The 15,164-nt window shown below is 38.5% G+C and overlaps 2 protein-coding genes and 1 pseudogene across 2 annotated transcripts; 2 read left to right on the top strand and 1 right to left on the bottom strand.

Annotated features, from left to right (window-relative positions):
* Positions 1–709: 709 nt before the first annotated feature.
* On the top strand, positions 710–3,556 carry LOC114749022 (SWI/SNF complex component SNF12 homolog; annotated as a pseudogene).
* Positions 3,557–4,464: 908 nt separating this feature from the next.
* Positions 4,465–7,989, top strand: LOC114749028 (SNF1-related protein kinase regulatory subunit gamma-1-like). The gene is made up of 6 exons (XM_028937494.1): positions 4,465–4,696; positions 4,976–5,148; positions 5,881–6,051; positions 6,144–6,419; positions 7,169–7,332; positions 7,435–7,989. The coding sequence occupies exons 1-6, from the start codon at positions 4,528–4,530 to the stop codon at positions 7,730–7,732; spliced, it is 1,251 nt and encodes a 416-aa protein (XP_028793327.1). The 5' UTR covers positions 4,465–4,527; the 3' UTR covers positions 7,733–7,989.
* A 1,285-nt stretch (positions 7,990–9,274) lies between these two features.
* On the bottom strand, positions 9,275–11,735 carry LOC114749024 (exocyst complex component EXO70B1-like). The gene has a single exon (XM_028937489.1). The coding sequence runs from the start codon at positions 11,562–11,564 to the stop codon at positions 9,576–9,578; it is 1,989 nt and encodes a 662-aa protein (XP_028793322.1). The 5' UTR covers positions 11,565–11,735; the 3' UTR covers positions 9,275–9,575.
* Between the last annotated feature and the right edge of the window lie 3,429 nt (positions 11,736–15,164).

The raw sequence follows: 15,164 nt of genomic DNA, 5'->3' as shown, positions 1-15,164 counted from the left end.
TTTTCTAGAGGTTTTATGCTTTTTGGATGACTTAAATGCCTTTTATTTTCAATGTTGGGTTTTGATTTCTGGGATGATTAATCAAGGTGAGGAGTGAGGGCAACGGCCAAGGGGCATGGGCTACTTTGCACTTTAAACAAGAGGGATTAAACTAACGCAAAGGGATAGGGATATAAATCCAATATTTTAAATTATTAAAAAAATTTATATACAGTGTTGACTAATAATATAACAAGTGGCAGGCATACCTTGAGTAAAAAAGAGAATGTACAGCTGGTAAAAAAAAGAGAGAGAATGTACAATTATTGATAAAAATGTACAAAAAATTTTTTTTATGGCTGCTTACTATAAAAAAAATTTGCGCATCATATCTATTTTAACAAGCAAGAATTTCATGTGAAAAATTTGAATTTTCTTTTTTCCCCAACAAGCAACATTTGAATTCTCACCTATTGTAAGATACGACTAATAAAAATTTGGACTAAATTTTCATGGGATAAATTACATCAATTAATAAATAAGTGGTGCTGTAAATTTTATTAACATCGTCGTTGATATGTACATGTCTTGGATATTCGTCGCAAGGCTGAGACTAGAGACCCGTGGCTCTCTCCTCTGGGGCTTACCCGTTCATTTGGTTCGTTCCCGACCGAGACGAGAAGAGGGAAAACCAAAAAGACTGCTTCCCGTAAGAAAACCAAATGTAATCTTGGTAAGAAATAATTAAAAAATATACGTCCTGGGGTGGAAAGGTATCGCAGGGACCGCCAAGTAGTCGCGCTTCGACTCCCATATCAAACTTCAAATTTTAGAGAGCGTAGCGGAAGTGAATATTGCGAGTAAGATTCCCTCGGTTTGCTTGCTTCTTTATACAAACCCCCCATCGAAGATTGGTGTGGCCGGTTTCAATTTTGAATCAGTGCGTCTTAACATTCGACAATGTGGTATTGTAGTTAGGGTTTTTATTCTTGAATTTTCTGAATAATTTTAGATCCAAGACGTCTTGTTTCTGACAAAGCAGGTTATGGAGAGTCTGATTTCGCCTTCTGATTTGTGTTCTTTTGGAGAAGTGGGCTGGTGAGAAAGGGGAAGCTTATGAAGAAATACCTAGTTCATGAAATTTGGCCGCTTGCCGTTATTGGAGATCAGATATTTATGAAACTTCATTTTCAGGGAGTTTGCTTATGACTAAGGTCCTATTTTAGAAGCGACGTTATCATGAATAATCCTGTAAAGAACGTTGGGGCATCGTCCCTTCTGAGCAATCCTGGAACCGCCCCTCAGCCTAACCCCACTAGCCAGCAGCCCCATCTTCTTTCTCAGTCAAAGCCTCCAACACAAGGTGCATCTCACTTTCCTGGTCATTTTCAGCTTTCTGAACCCCAAGCCCAGGTTTTTGCTCATGCCCAGTATCCACAAGCTCATGTCCGTGTGCAATCTCAGGCTCCCCATGCTCAACTTCAAGGTCATGTACAACCTCAAACGCAACCTGCTATTGCCCAGTTGCATAGCACTAATACTAACACTGCGAACATGACTCCACCATCTGTTTCAACGCCTGGCACAGCAAGTGCGAAGCGGGCTACTCAAAAGCCACCTTCTAGGCCTGGCGGTTCCTCCAATGCTAATCCAGCCTCGCCATTTAAGACTATGGAATTGACCCCAGCTGCCAGGCGGAAGAAGCGGAAATTACCAGAGAAAGAAATACCGGAAAAGGTGGCTGCACTTTTGCCGGAGTCCGCCATCTACACTCAGTTACTTGAATATGAAGCTCAGATAGATGCTATTTTAGCCAGGAAGAAGATTGACGTACGGGAGTCTCTTAAAAATCCTCCATGTGTTCGAAGAACTCTACGTATTTATGTGTACAATACATTTTCAAATCAGGTACAAATAGATTCTGAGAAGAAAAATGCAGAGGAGCCTTCTTGGTCACTTAAGATAACAGGAAGGATATTAGAAGACGGTAAGGATCCTGTGGCAGCTGGAGTCTCACAGAAATCAAGCTCCGTGTATCCTAAATTTTCATCCTTTTTCAAGAAAATGACCATATACTTGGATCAGAGCCTTTATCCCGATAATCATGTCATCTTATGGGAGAGTGCTCGTTCACCTACCCAACAAGAGGGTTTTGAGGTAAAGAGGAAAGGAGACAAAGAATTCACTGCAGTGATCAGAATAGAATTGAATTATGTACCTGAGCAGTTCATGGTTTCAGCACAACTGTCTAAGCTTTTAGGGATTGAGGTTGAGACTCCCAAGAATAATAGCTGCTCTTTGGCACTATGTGAAGTCCAAGAAGCTGCAGAGCCAAATGACCCTTCATTCTTCATGTGTGATCCTCCTCTTCAAAGGGGTTTGGTGAAGAGAAGATAAAGTTCTCCATGATTGCTCAGAAGATATCACAGCATTTATCCCAACCCCAACCTATACATTTGCAGCACAAAATCAAACTTTCTGGAGTTTGTCCAGCCAGTACTGGATGTTATGATGTGCAGGTTGATGTGCCTTTTCCGCTAGAGAAGGACATGTCTTCATTCTTGTCAAGCATTGAGAAGCATAAAGAGATAGATGCTTGCGATGAAGTGATCTCTACTGCCATAAAGAAGATCCATGAGCATTGCAAGAGGCGAGCTTTTTTCTTGGCTTTAGTCATTCCCCTGCAGAGTTTATCAATGCTTTGATTGCTTCTCAGAGTAAGGATTTAAAGCTTGTTGCCGGAGATGCCAGCCATTATGCAGAAAGAGAACGACGTTCTGAATTCTACAATCAACCATGGTAAGTCTTCAATTACTTTATCTTTGTTCTTGCGGAGTGTTTCATGCTCAGAATGCACATTTTAGTTGGCCATGATGGTATTAATATTGGAAACTTGAAGTTCCTTAATCCTGTTGAAATTTCTTCATTTATCAAACTAAAAAATGGCGGTCGAAAAGAGTGGCAGCCACTGAAATTGGCATTATCTTTTTCCATGGCTTGCACTATGTTCCTGTTGGCTTGCTGAAATCGCTGCATAAATAGTTCTCGAGACTGAAATTTTTATTTCAGATTTGGCTTTTTAGGCTCTAGGGAAATCGAGCTTGATTAACATTCTGAGAACCGTGTTTGGTGTTCCAACCCGCCTAATACTTTCGTGATGGATTTTGTGTTCTTCTGATAATGCTTTCAGGGTTGAGCACGCTGTCACTCGTTACCTGAATCGCAAAACTGCTGAAAAATAATGCTCCCAGAAGCACCTAAAATATATGGTAGAAGAAGATCTTCTACCGTTGCTCGCAGGTCTTGGTTGCACTTTGCCTGAACACGGGCTTCTTTCCTTGTAAACTAAGAAGAGGACGGGACATGCAAAATTTATGTAAACTTGGGCAGTTTTACCCGACTGAGAGGTGGTAAAAAGAAGAAAGAAAAATCAGAATGAGCTGGAGTTGGGAAAAAAGAAAGAATTTAGTGATTGTATGTTCTAATTTTTTTGTTGTCCGCAGCCTGATTCTGTTTGGTTGAAATCTTGATGTAAAAAATTGGTTCACTAATCAGCATCTCTTTTTGCCTTGTGAAATGCTAGAGTCGGTTTTACTTTGCACATAACACAAAATAAAACTTTGGTCAAGTCAGTGCCTCCATGTGTCCCCCGCCACCCGCAGTTAAGGAAAAAAATTTCAACGCCTGCCACTCATTCACTTGCTATGGGTTACCGAAGAGGTTTCAATGACAGTCAACGATACAAATTCTATATCAGAGATCAAACAATCACAAAAATGATGCATGAGGGAAAAGCCCCAACCCCACAGGGAAAAATAAAATTGCGCAATGCTGATCGGCGAATCCCTAATTCTCTTCAAGTGACGCAGTAGACATGCACGCTTTCATAAATCTTCAGCATTATAACCCAAACCTTACAAATCATCGAAGGTCAACTTGATTGGAACGAACATTTATTTTGATGAAGTCCAAATTTCGACGGTTATTAGTGAAAATGGCAAGGGTCAGTTCTCATGGGCTGACTTACATATTTTCCTACAAACAAGGAGAATGCATTTTGCATTAAATAATGGTGAGTGTTTGTAAATCATGACTTCGATTAGAACAAAGGCTTAGCCTGCAGTCTCTCTCTCAACAGACGTCAAATTCTCAATCCCATGAGCGCAAAGCACGCCTTGGCGCACACTAGTGTCGCCCGCTCTTGTGGCCAATAGTAAAAACCGGATAAGGATGTTTTGCCCCAATCATGCACGAACTCAGATAAGCATTGCGAGTGGGGCGCCCCGACAAAACCATTACGTTGACAGCAAAATGGTCGTGACCTTATCACACCCGTCCACGTGCCCTCATGCCCAGAAGTCAAGGGAACTGAAGTCAAAGTATACGGATTCAACGGTGAAGATCTCATTCTCACGTATATAACATCATTTCTGTATAGTGATGGTAGGCTTCAGTGTCTTCCCCTTGGGTTATTTATGGGACGTGCTGGGTGCGTTGAGGTTTTAGACCATTACGAGTTGCAGAGAGAGAGTGTGAGTGTGTTGTGTTATGGCTACCATGCAGGAGATGGGTCCGAGGAGCCCAGAGGCGAAGCTGGGAATGAGAGTGGAGGATCTGTGGGACGTTCAGGAGCCACAGCTGAGTCCTACTGAAAAGCTTAATGCTTGCTTCGAAAGCATCCCTGTCTCTGCCTTTCCCCTAGCTTCTTCTAACCTAGGTGTGTAATGGTCTTTATATGCACGATCTACCTATGAAGGCTAGCCATGTTTTAAAGATGTTTGATTTCATGATTTTGATCAAAGCAGATAAAAAATTGATCTAGTTTTGATGACATGGCTAGCAGTAAAACAAACTCGATCATAATTCATGCCTGTCTCTTCTTCATATATAAATATATATATATATATATATAGTTTTTTGGTATCTTGTGTCTCTTCCCCCTCTCTGTTTCTCTATTTTGGCCTCAACATGTATGACTTCCATTTTTTTTTTTCAGTGATTGAGATAAAATCAGACACCACCCTGTCTGAGGCTGTTAAAATATTGTCACAGCACAATATTCTTAGCGCACCTGTTGTTGATGTCGAGGCATCTGAAGATGCTACTTGGATTGATAGATATATTGGAATTGTTGAGTTTGCTGGAATTGCTGTTTGGATTCTGCAACAGGTATACATGAAATCAGGGGCATAAAATACCCATTAGTTTGGATATTAATTATTTTTCCTTGCATGATAAATCGATTGCGTTATTGAATGTAGGATTTCTTTGTCTGCTTCCAAAATTGGCGATATGACGCAGATAATTGAGGTTTAAGTTATCTCTCTGTGAAAGGAACCCCCCCCCCAAAAAAAACCAAAAAAAAAAAAAACCAAAAGGAAAAAAGTTTCTAAGATCACGAATGAAGATTAAAGGGAAGAATAGCCTAAATTCAGTAAACCTACTTATTGTTTTCTCAAAGGAGTGGATCACTTTCCTGTGCAACAAATATATCATATATTCTACTGAACCTCTCATGGAATGGAGGTTATAATAAGTATATAGTCTAAAGTGTTATTGAAACAGAAGCATAATATCCTACCTAAACATGTTCAGAGAATATGATCATCTGAATACCCTTCGTTCAATTGGCCTTTCAAGTACCGCATTTTCAATTTTCAAATATAGAGTGGTTCACATGCTTCTCTCTTTTGGAGAAGAATAGGACTCTGAATAGGAAAAAAGATATTTTCTCTTTGGTGGAGAGAAGTGATTGCTCTCAACTTATCATGCAGCATGTGAAAGTAATAATAATAATAATTGAATAAAATGATATGATACCTTGTCATTGTTAAGGTTGTTTTTTTCTTGGATGTTTCAGTTTTCACGCTAAGTGAATATGGGAACTGACTTTCTTGACAGTCTGAACCTCCATCTCCTAGGAGTCCAACAAGTGGAAGTGCTATTGCAGCTGCAGTTAATGGATGTAATGCTGCTCGAGAACTTGAGGGCTTAGGCCTTGGCTCTGCTGCTGCAACTTCAGGAAACTTTTTTGAGGATTTGACATCTTCTGAACTTTACAAGAGTGCCAAGGTTGTGTCTTATCCTGAGAAATCCTTGTTGTTTTTGTCCCAATTCTTCACTTGCAGGATTCGACCCTGTTATGCTAACTCTTTAGCACACAGGTCCGTGATATTTCAGGTTCATTCCGCTGGGCCCCATTCCTTGCATTGCAGAGATCAAATTCATTCTTGACTATGCTTTTGTTGCTTTCAAAGTACAAGATGAAGAGTATTCCTGTGGTGGATTTGGGTGCAGGCAGGATTGATAACGTTATTACACAGCCTGCTGTTATTCATATGTTGGCTGAATGTTCTGGACTTCAGTGGTTTGAGAGTTGGGGAACCAAGATGCTATCTGCAGTTGGTCTTCCTCTGGTGACAGAAAATCAGATTATCAAGGTATCTTTTCAAATTCCTAAGAAGGAAGAAAAAGTTATGGTTCTGAAATTTGAGTTTGAGTCAACTGATATGAAAAGGGGTAGTCAATTAATTCTAAACCTCACCACAGCAGTTGTCAATTACACATCTGGGACAGGCATATATAAAAACCCACTGAACTACAGCATTTCAGTGTGTCTGAAACGTGTCGCATATTCATTTCCATAAGCCTAGGTCATCTGGCGATACAGCTTTCCCTGATGTCTCAAATGTAACATTTTATACATCTCTTGATGGATCCTCCATATACTGTAGACGATGTAAGGAGGAGATTAAGGAAAAGATAGGCTAGGCTACATGAGAAAGGGTGTTGAACTAACTTTGACAGCAAAGAGTGTTGACTTTTGGTATGGGTTTCTTTCGAGAGTTAGTTAAGAAAGGATCGACAAAAAGTTGGCATGATTAAGGAAGAGGCATGGAAAAATGATAGATCGATTTTGAGCGAATCTTGGCTTTATTTCCTGTTGGCAGTTGCAATTCTGTGTTACTCATTTTCTATGATTTTTCTCTATTTCGAATGTAATTATGCCCTTTTGCCCTTGCGGGTGGATTTGCTTCATACATTTCAGTATTTCAATACATGAATTTTGGAGGTTTCCATCACCTTAACCGTATACTGCCATAACTTTAGACAAGTTCTATCTTTCTATCCCTTTCAAGTGAGATGACTGATTTTGATCAGCTTCACAAAATCTCCTTTCCCTGTTTAGGTTTATGAGGATGAACCGGTGCTTCAAGCATTTAAAGCGATGAGGAAAAATAGGATTGGAGGGGTCCCTGTAATCGAGAGAAGTGATGACAAAGCAGTGGGTACCATAAGCCTACGAGATGTTCAATTCTTGCTAACTGCTCCTGAAATCTTTCACGATTATAGGTTTGTCATCTCATCACATTAGATCTCGTAGTTGCTCATTTTCATCTATCACCATTATTCTCTTTGATCTTACCAACTCATTGGATGTTTGTATTGTGACAGGAATATAACAGTAAAAGACTTCCTCACAGCCGTTAGAAGCTACTTAGAGAAGCATGAAGAGGTATTCCCAAAATTAAGTGAATTGGTTACATGCAAAAAGGGTTGCACAGTGAAAGAACTGATTCAATTGCTTGACAACAAGAAGATTAATCGAATCTATGTGGTGGATGATAACGGGAATCTGGAAGGAGTGATCACACTCAGAGACATCATCTCAAGGCTAGTACACGAGCCTCGAGGCTACTTTGGTGATTTCTTTGATGGTGTTCTTCCTCTTCCTCCAAACTGCCGGGTTTAGCAAACATTAAAAACCAATAACTTGGCCGCTTGAGCCTAATTTATTAAGTGGGATGGGTTATGAGTCGCATTCAGGTTTAAACTCTCTTAATTCAGAGAGCCTAATAGCTGATCTTTTGCTTTGTGAAGACTTGTAGCAAAGGCACAAAGCAATTTGCAATTTTGTTGAACGTGTTTAACCTGTACGAGCAAGGGTTGCTGTAAATTTGAGAACGAATTCCCTCAGTTCTGTAACCATGAGCTTCGGCGAGTTTTTTTTCTCCCTCTTTCAAGAGTCGATCACTTTCTTCTTGCGACTGTGTTTTACTGAGTTATTAGTTTTTCTACCCTTGGCAATACGCCGTATTTTATGGTAAGAAAAGAAAGCGAAACAGAGGTCCAGTTGTGAATTTCTCCTCTCGTGTTTCAAATTAGACGTGATTTCCGCTCATAATGAATATATCCTCCATCGTTCCTACTCTGTATAATCCAACGACAAAGTGAAGGAGCGAGCAAGTCAAACAGACTCTCTGATTACAGTATCCTGACTCAAAACAGTTCAACACATTTAATTTGTAGAGGTTCCTCCACCTGGTTTACCAATATATTGTGAGACATGAATTTTTGTGAACAATGGTTCGGTTTTCTTTCTCCATTGTCCGCTCAAAAAAGTGAACAAATGCAGAGTAATACAAGGACGAATATGCAAATGCAACAGCAACCGTTCTCTAACCGTTTGGATAAACCGTTTTCAGCAGCAAGAAAGAGCAAACACGAGTGAACTTTAAATGATGCAGAAAACCCCAAAACATGCACCGGAGTGGCTTTGGTTGTATGGGACAGTTTAAATATCGCACTACAACTGTTGATAAACAGTGATGAAGAATAACATCGGCTGGTATATTCGAAAAGACAAGCTGTCAGAAAATGGTAATGACTGATTAAAAAGGTTTCATATAAAGCCACTGTATGCACTAAAATGGCGAAGTGCAGATTCAAGCTTGAGCTTAGCCAAGTACATGTAATAGTAACTTAAAAAAAAAAAAAGAGTATGCATATGAGAGTCTAATCACAATGGAGGAAAACGCATTCGTAAACTACATCTACATTTAACACGCCAATAATAGGAGCTCGATGACGCCCTGGGTGAAACACAGCACTCAGTGCCAAGGCTTTTCTCTTGAGCTTGTGTGCTTGACCTACCCACAAACGCATGACTTGCGATCACCAAAATGATTAATATTTAATACCACACATCATTGTTACATGCTATCAAGATATCGGTGATATATTCATCCTTCATCTCCATTTACCTGCGAGACTATGATCATCATGCAAGCCTTATGGTTAGGGAATATTCAATAATGTGCAGCCAATTTTCTAGCCAGCCCGCAGTTTCAGCTTTACCTATCCCTCATTTCCATACTTAAACGAAACATTAAACAATCTAATTAAGAAAATTGCAGTGAAGTTACACAAATACGTCTAGGAAATGATAACACCACCCGAAGCCAGATACATGGATGAATATTAGAATATTTAATCTTCGGCTGCAAAGGCACAATTTCAGTCAAACTATTTATACAGAAATGTGTTAAAACACTATGCATGTCAAACTATAGTTTACGGCGCATATACAGAATATTATTACCGTCACAAACTTACAGATATGTAGCAAAGCGTTGTGTTGTGTTCTTTTTTGGTTGTTAGGGGAGGGATGGCAAGAGAGTTCAGTATGACAAAGTCTAGAGATTAAAGGACCTGGAAAATAAACACCTATCCAGATGCAGGATACACATAACAAAAGAAATGTCTTCCAAATATTCCTGGTAAACGTAATTCACCTGTTATGAGAATCCTATATCCTATGTACTCTTTCTCCTCACGTGGTGCAATACTTTAGGCTCTCCTTCAAATAAGTGCAATAAATAGCTTTCTAAATCCTCAGCCGTATACTTAATGTACTTCCCAGCATGCCTTCCCTCTAGCTGACTACCAAACCTTCCCACAAACGAGCGGTATGCAGGAATCACCTTCTCTGATATAGAGATTCGTAATTCTTCCCGAAGCTGAGCATCCGGCACATTCCAAGCAGTCTGAATCCTGTAAATGTCCTCAAAGCATGCATTAAAATTCTTGAACCTTTCCTTCAAAGCATTCTTTGAGGCATTACTAGAGCTCCCTCCAATCCCTTCATCCTTCAAACAGGACAATGCCTTGGTCCAAGAGGCCCTGAGGTAGGCCGTCGCATACTGGCGTATCTGACCACGGCGCTTTCGAACCCAGTCATCTCCTAGGACGTTCCGAAGATCTGAATCTTTCACTTTTCTCACAATGTAGTAAATATTGTTCATCAAAAATATATACTGCATTGCACTGTCCTCATAGATTCTAGATTTTTCCTGAAGATTATACTCCAGCTCTGACATGGAAAACAGCATTCTCTGATGTAAGGGGGACATGGTCTCCAACTGAGAACTGTCACCGCCGTGGGTTTTTTGAAACCGATCAAGATCCTCTTCACTTACTTCTAAAAGTGAGTCTAGAGAGTCACCATAATCCATTAGCAACTTCATGTAGTTCATCACATAACGTGGCATTGGATGAAGACCCCCAGTTAAGACTGGCCTTTTGGAAGTCTCATTACGAACAGCATTCTCAAACTCAGCAAATGAACCTTTAGCTGCCTCACCGAGCACAGTTAGCAATCCTTTGGCTTCACTAATCACAAAATCATCTGAAATCAAAGCTTCCAGGTCAGGGAACGCATCCCTCAAAGCCTCGTACATATCTAATATCCTGAACAACTTCTCCGGTGATCTTCTAATAATTGCAACGGCCTCACCAAAATTCAACAACTGCATAACACACCCTTTTGCAGTCTCGTTGAAACAGGCATCGCTGTATTCTTCAAATATACAGTCACATAGCCTCTTCTCGCCGGTGAGGAGCACCCTGACAACAATTTTAACAGCGTATATCCATTTCTTCATTTTCTCGTCCAACAAGTACCACTGAATCCTCTGAACCTCTTCGATACTCAGTCGCTCGACCCCCAGGATAGCCAAGCACTCATCCAAGGCGTCGCGACGAATATTGCTATAAACCTGAAGGCACTCCCTTTCGTAGCCAGACTTGAGCATTCGGTCAGCAATCTCTCTTAGCTCTTCCACCCCGTCTGGATTTATCAAATCAACGAAGACATCGTCGGCCAAGCTGGCACCGCGCTCATGAAACCGTGCAGAATCGCAATCATTGACCTCATCGAAGCTTTCAAAATTCTCGCCAAGCTCCCCATAATTCGATGAGAACGAGAGACTATCCCTTCTGATCGACCCATAGAGCCTGTCAGCGTCAAGTGGAACCGTGTTCCTAATCAAGGCATGTCGCAACTCGTCCTCTAGCCTCGACATGGCGAGCTGGATCGCGTTATCCGCCCGGTCGATCAGGATTTGAGTCTCTTTACCGGAGGGAGCGATCGAAATTTGTTCAATCCACTGAATAATGTCGTCGACCGCACATAAATACTCGACAACGTCACCCCGAGAATGGAGAAGCGAGTTGGATTCGCGGGAAGGTGCTCCAGAACCGGACCCGTCCCAGCGAAGGATGACTTTCTCAGCAGCTTGGAAGCGGTCAAGGTCTTCTTCAGTCGCAGAAGGCCTGGAATCTTCACCGTTGATGAGGTCGGTGATACTGGACAGGCGATTATCGAAGCTAGAGAAGATCAAAAGCATGTCTTCACGGACCTCCTTAGGAGTGTTGAGGCTCCTAACGATCTGCTGAGCCGTGGCTAGGAGTCGATCATCGGCACCATCGCCCAGACTGGTGGGGGTGGTGGTGGTGGCGGCCATCAGCGCGCAAGAATCAGATTTCTAAATTTTTAGGGTTTCTTCGAATTGGGAGAGCTGAGAAAAACCAGTGAAGAAGAAAGGGAGGGGGAGAATCAGAATGAAAACCGAAAGAAAGGCGGGGATGCTATGATCAACGAAGCGAACACAGGATGGGGCCGTCCCTCGGCTGTAAGATAAAGCTTTTGGGTTTTGGGGCCGCCTAAATAAGGCCTTTGTTCGCCATTCACGCCTTTAGACTTTTCGGGACTCGCGACATTTTCGTTGGCTGTACTCTGTGACGTACCCTCTCTGCCTCGCCCTCGCCTTCATCTTTGCCCTTACATGTTATTACTGTTGGCCGGGGTCCCTCTCTAATTCTTTTTTATTGTTTTAAACTTCTTTTTATCACAATTTCAAAGAATATATGGCCACTAGGATTAGAGATGTTACAGGAGATATTAGGTTGCTATTACATAGAAACTAGTAGGTCATCATTTTCCACTCTCATAGGAATCATCTTTCATATGATTATTTAGCTAAATCTCTTAATAGTACTATTCACGTCCGCAATATATGACCTAATTTTTGAATTGGTTTTAGTCTTAAATATAAGACATATTTATCATATTTATCAATTTTTTTAAAATTATCTCTATGGATATTTCCTCAATCATAATCAAATAGAAGAGGAAGAGGGATGTTAAAAAAGATAATTATGATGTTTTAGAAAAAATTTGTCACTTTTTTTATAATTAACTAATTTACCTAACTTTCTTAATCTAATCAAATTAGTTAAATGGGTTTTATATTAAAGACCGGAAGAGTATAAAGGATAATTTTTGTATCTTTAATTACCTTCTAGTTATTAGATAAAAGATTCTGATGAGGCAGATACTCCTTCACTTTCTATATATTACTCCTCCAATCCTTAATATAGAACATAATTATTGAATTGATTTTGGTCCTAAATATAATACATATTTCTTATATTTATTAATTTTTCCTAAATTAATCTTATGGATACTCCTTTAACCATAATCAAATAAAAGAGGGAGAGAAGATATTAGGAAATATGATTATAGTGTTTTAGAAAAAGTATGTCATATTTCTTATAATTAACTAACTTACCTAACTTTTTTAATCTAATTAAATTAGTTAAATAAGTCTTATACTAAGAATCAGATAAGTATTATGTTAAATTGATGAAATTCAGTATTTTACTCCAAAAAAAAAATGTATGGGTTGAAGTTAACCGTTGTTCTTCTAAATAATTTGAAAATCTTTTTTTCTCTAAGGTCAAACTTAACAAACAAGTGGCAAATTTAATTGATGATAACCAGGTTACAGTGCTAACAAAATACTACCTCCGGTCCTTAATATAAGACCCCGTTTAACTTTTTGTTTGGTCCTAATTATAAGACCCCAATCCATTTTTTCTCTTATATTTATGCATTTTTTTTCAAGATAGTCCTTCTAATAATGATAGTTCTAACCAATACACTTAATTAACAAGGATATTTTAGGAATGACAACACTTATTTATTACAAATAACTAACTTAATTTACTTCCTTAATCTCCTCAAATAAGTCAACTGGATCTTATAAGGTAGTATAAGCCATTGTGGCAAAAAAATATACGAAAAACAAAATAAGCCATTGTAAAAGTTGAATTAGCTATTCTTCTTTTGGGTTTGTGCCCCAAAGTTGGATTAGCTTTAAAGCGGTATAAGGAACAACCAAAACTGATAGTAGTGATTAAATATGAAGGTCTGATTGATTATAGATGAAATCAAGATTTGTTGTTGGCACAAAATTTTTGGCAATTCGCCAGATTTTCACCATCGTGTGAGAGAATGTCCGTGTGGTGTTGAGCTGGCTGGCTGGCTGGCCGATAATAATTTAATTGCCTCTCATACTCAAGTGTGAAATGTTGAACCAAAACACGTTTTTTTTTTTCTTTCTCGTTTCTACCCACAAATAAAACAAGAGGACTCAAACTTCATTGATATTTGAAGTATAAATACTAATACCTATAAGCTAATAGTACAAATACTGTGTTATTAGTAGACAATGATGAGTACACTTAAAGTCAATAATACATATTAGCTCGTTATAGACGTGGACCATAAATTATACGTTATACTATCTCTAGTTCTTAATATAAGAGCTTGTTTGATTTTCATATTAGTTTTAAATATAAGATTTCAATCCATTTTGTCTCTTATTTTTATCTATTTTTTTTCAAGATAGGCCTTGTAATAATAATAGTTTCAATGAGTATATTTAATGAGTAATGATATTTTATGAAAGACAATACCTATTTATTACAAATAATTAACTTAATTAGTTTTCTTAATATGTTCAAATACAGACAGTAATATATTGGAATAGCCTACACATTAACGAGCTAACAAAGTGCCAGTTTCTATCCCTTTTTTCTATGATCAGTTGGTGGGTTAGGCCTTGGCTTCATCTGATTTATAATTTTTAAAACAGTTCATGTCTATCATCTGAAGGACCCTGTCCCTGCATGTCATTCTACTAACAGCGACATCAACTTTTTGCGAGTCATGTTGTGACATTTGAATGGGTCCAGATTAAGAGTGCCCCCACCCAGCTGATATGAAATTTCAATCCCATAATTGTTTCAGGATGCTCGATTCAACTGTCTGTAAAATTATTAGGCAGTGAATAGATGGGAGAACTACATTAAGATCTTAAAAAAATTACAATATAAATCTTAAAACTTATCATTACAAACTGTTTAGATTGGTATTAAAACTTTTTAGTAATTATTTTTTTTTAGAGTCTTATTATAATTCTCCTATGAATAGATAGATGTTAATATCGCTTTCCAACTGGTGATCTTTGTCACAGACACACAAACTTGGTATATGTTCGCAATTAATAATAATTATATCATATTCTATCTTGAAATGTGAGTGAATTGGCAGCATATCCTTTCCCTTTCATTTTGAGGAATTTTTGTTTGTGCTCTCTTCCACAACTTTGGATGATGGGAATCAGATTAAGATGATATTTCAAATAAAATATGGAATTCTATTACGATTGTGGTTGTTGTTATTATTATACAATTTTTTGTCAATATTGTTATGTTATACGAATATTAGACATCCTAATCCTAACATGCATATGGCTTAGGCTGCCTTTGAAATCTGGATTCTTTACGGAACTTTATTTTTAAAGAAAAAATTCTTATCTAACTAACCCCTTTTGTGGGCTAAGTTATCCAGCTAAACTTTAATTATTCTTCCCAAATAATAATAATGACGTGACACTATATTTTATTAAATTTTTCATAAAATAATTCCCCTTTCCAACAAATTAGATATTTGTTCCTGGTGTGCTATCTAGATTATAGCTTAAGGTTTCACACTCAATTCTGGGAATAAATATTAAACACATAAGAATAGAGTTACATGCCAGGTAAATAACGGAGCTGATATTTGTTTTCATAATGATTATCTTGAAATTTATTTCTTTCCCTGTGATTGTGAGTGTAGAATTTTAGGGGGAAAATATAAACGTGTAAATCTGTCAGTTTAATATTATTAATAGGGCGTTGACCTTTGATAGATTGGATCTTTATTTTTCTTTTTT

This window comes from Neltuma alba, unplaced genomic scaffold (assembly GCF_004799145.2).
Source record: "Neltuma alba isolate B1F8T4 unplaced genomic scaffold, ASM479914v2 tig00005914_pilon, whole genome shotgun sequence".
NCBI lineage: Eukaryota > Viridiplantae > Streptophyta > Magnoliopsida > Fabales > Fabaceae > Neltuma > Neltuma alba.
This window is presented reverse-complemented; position numbering and strand designations above follow the sequence as displayed.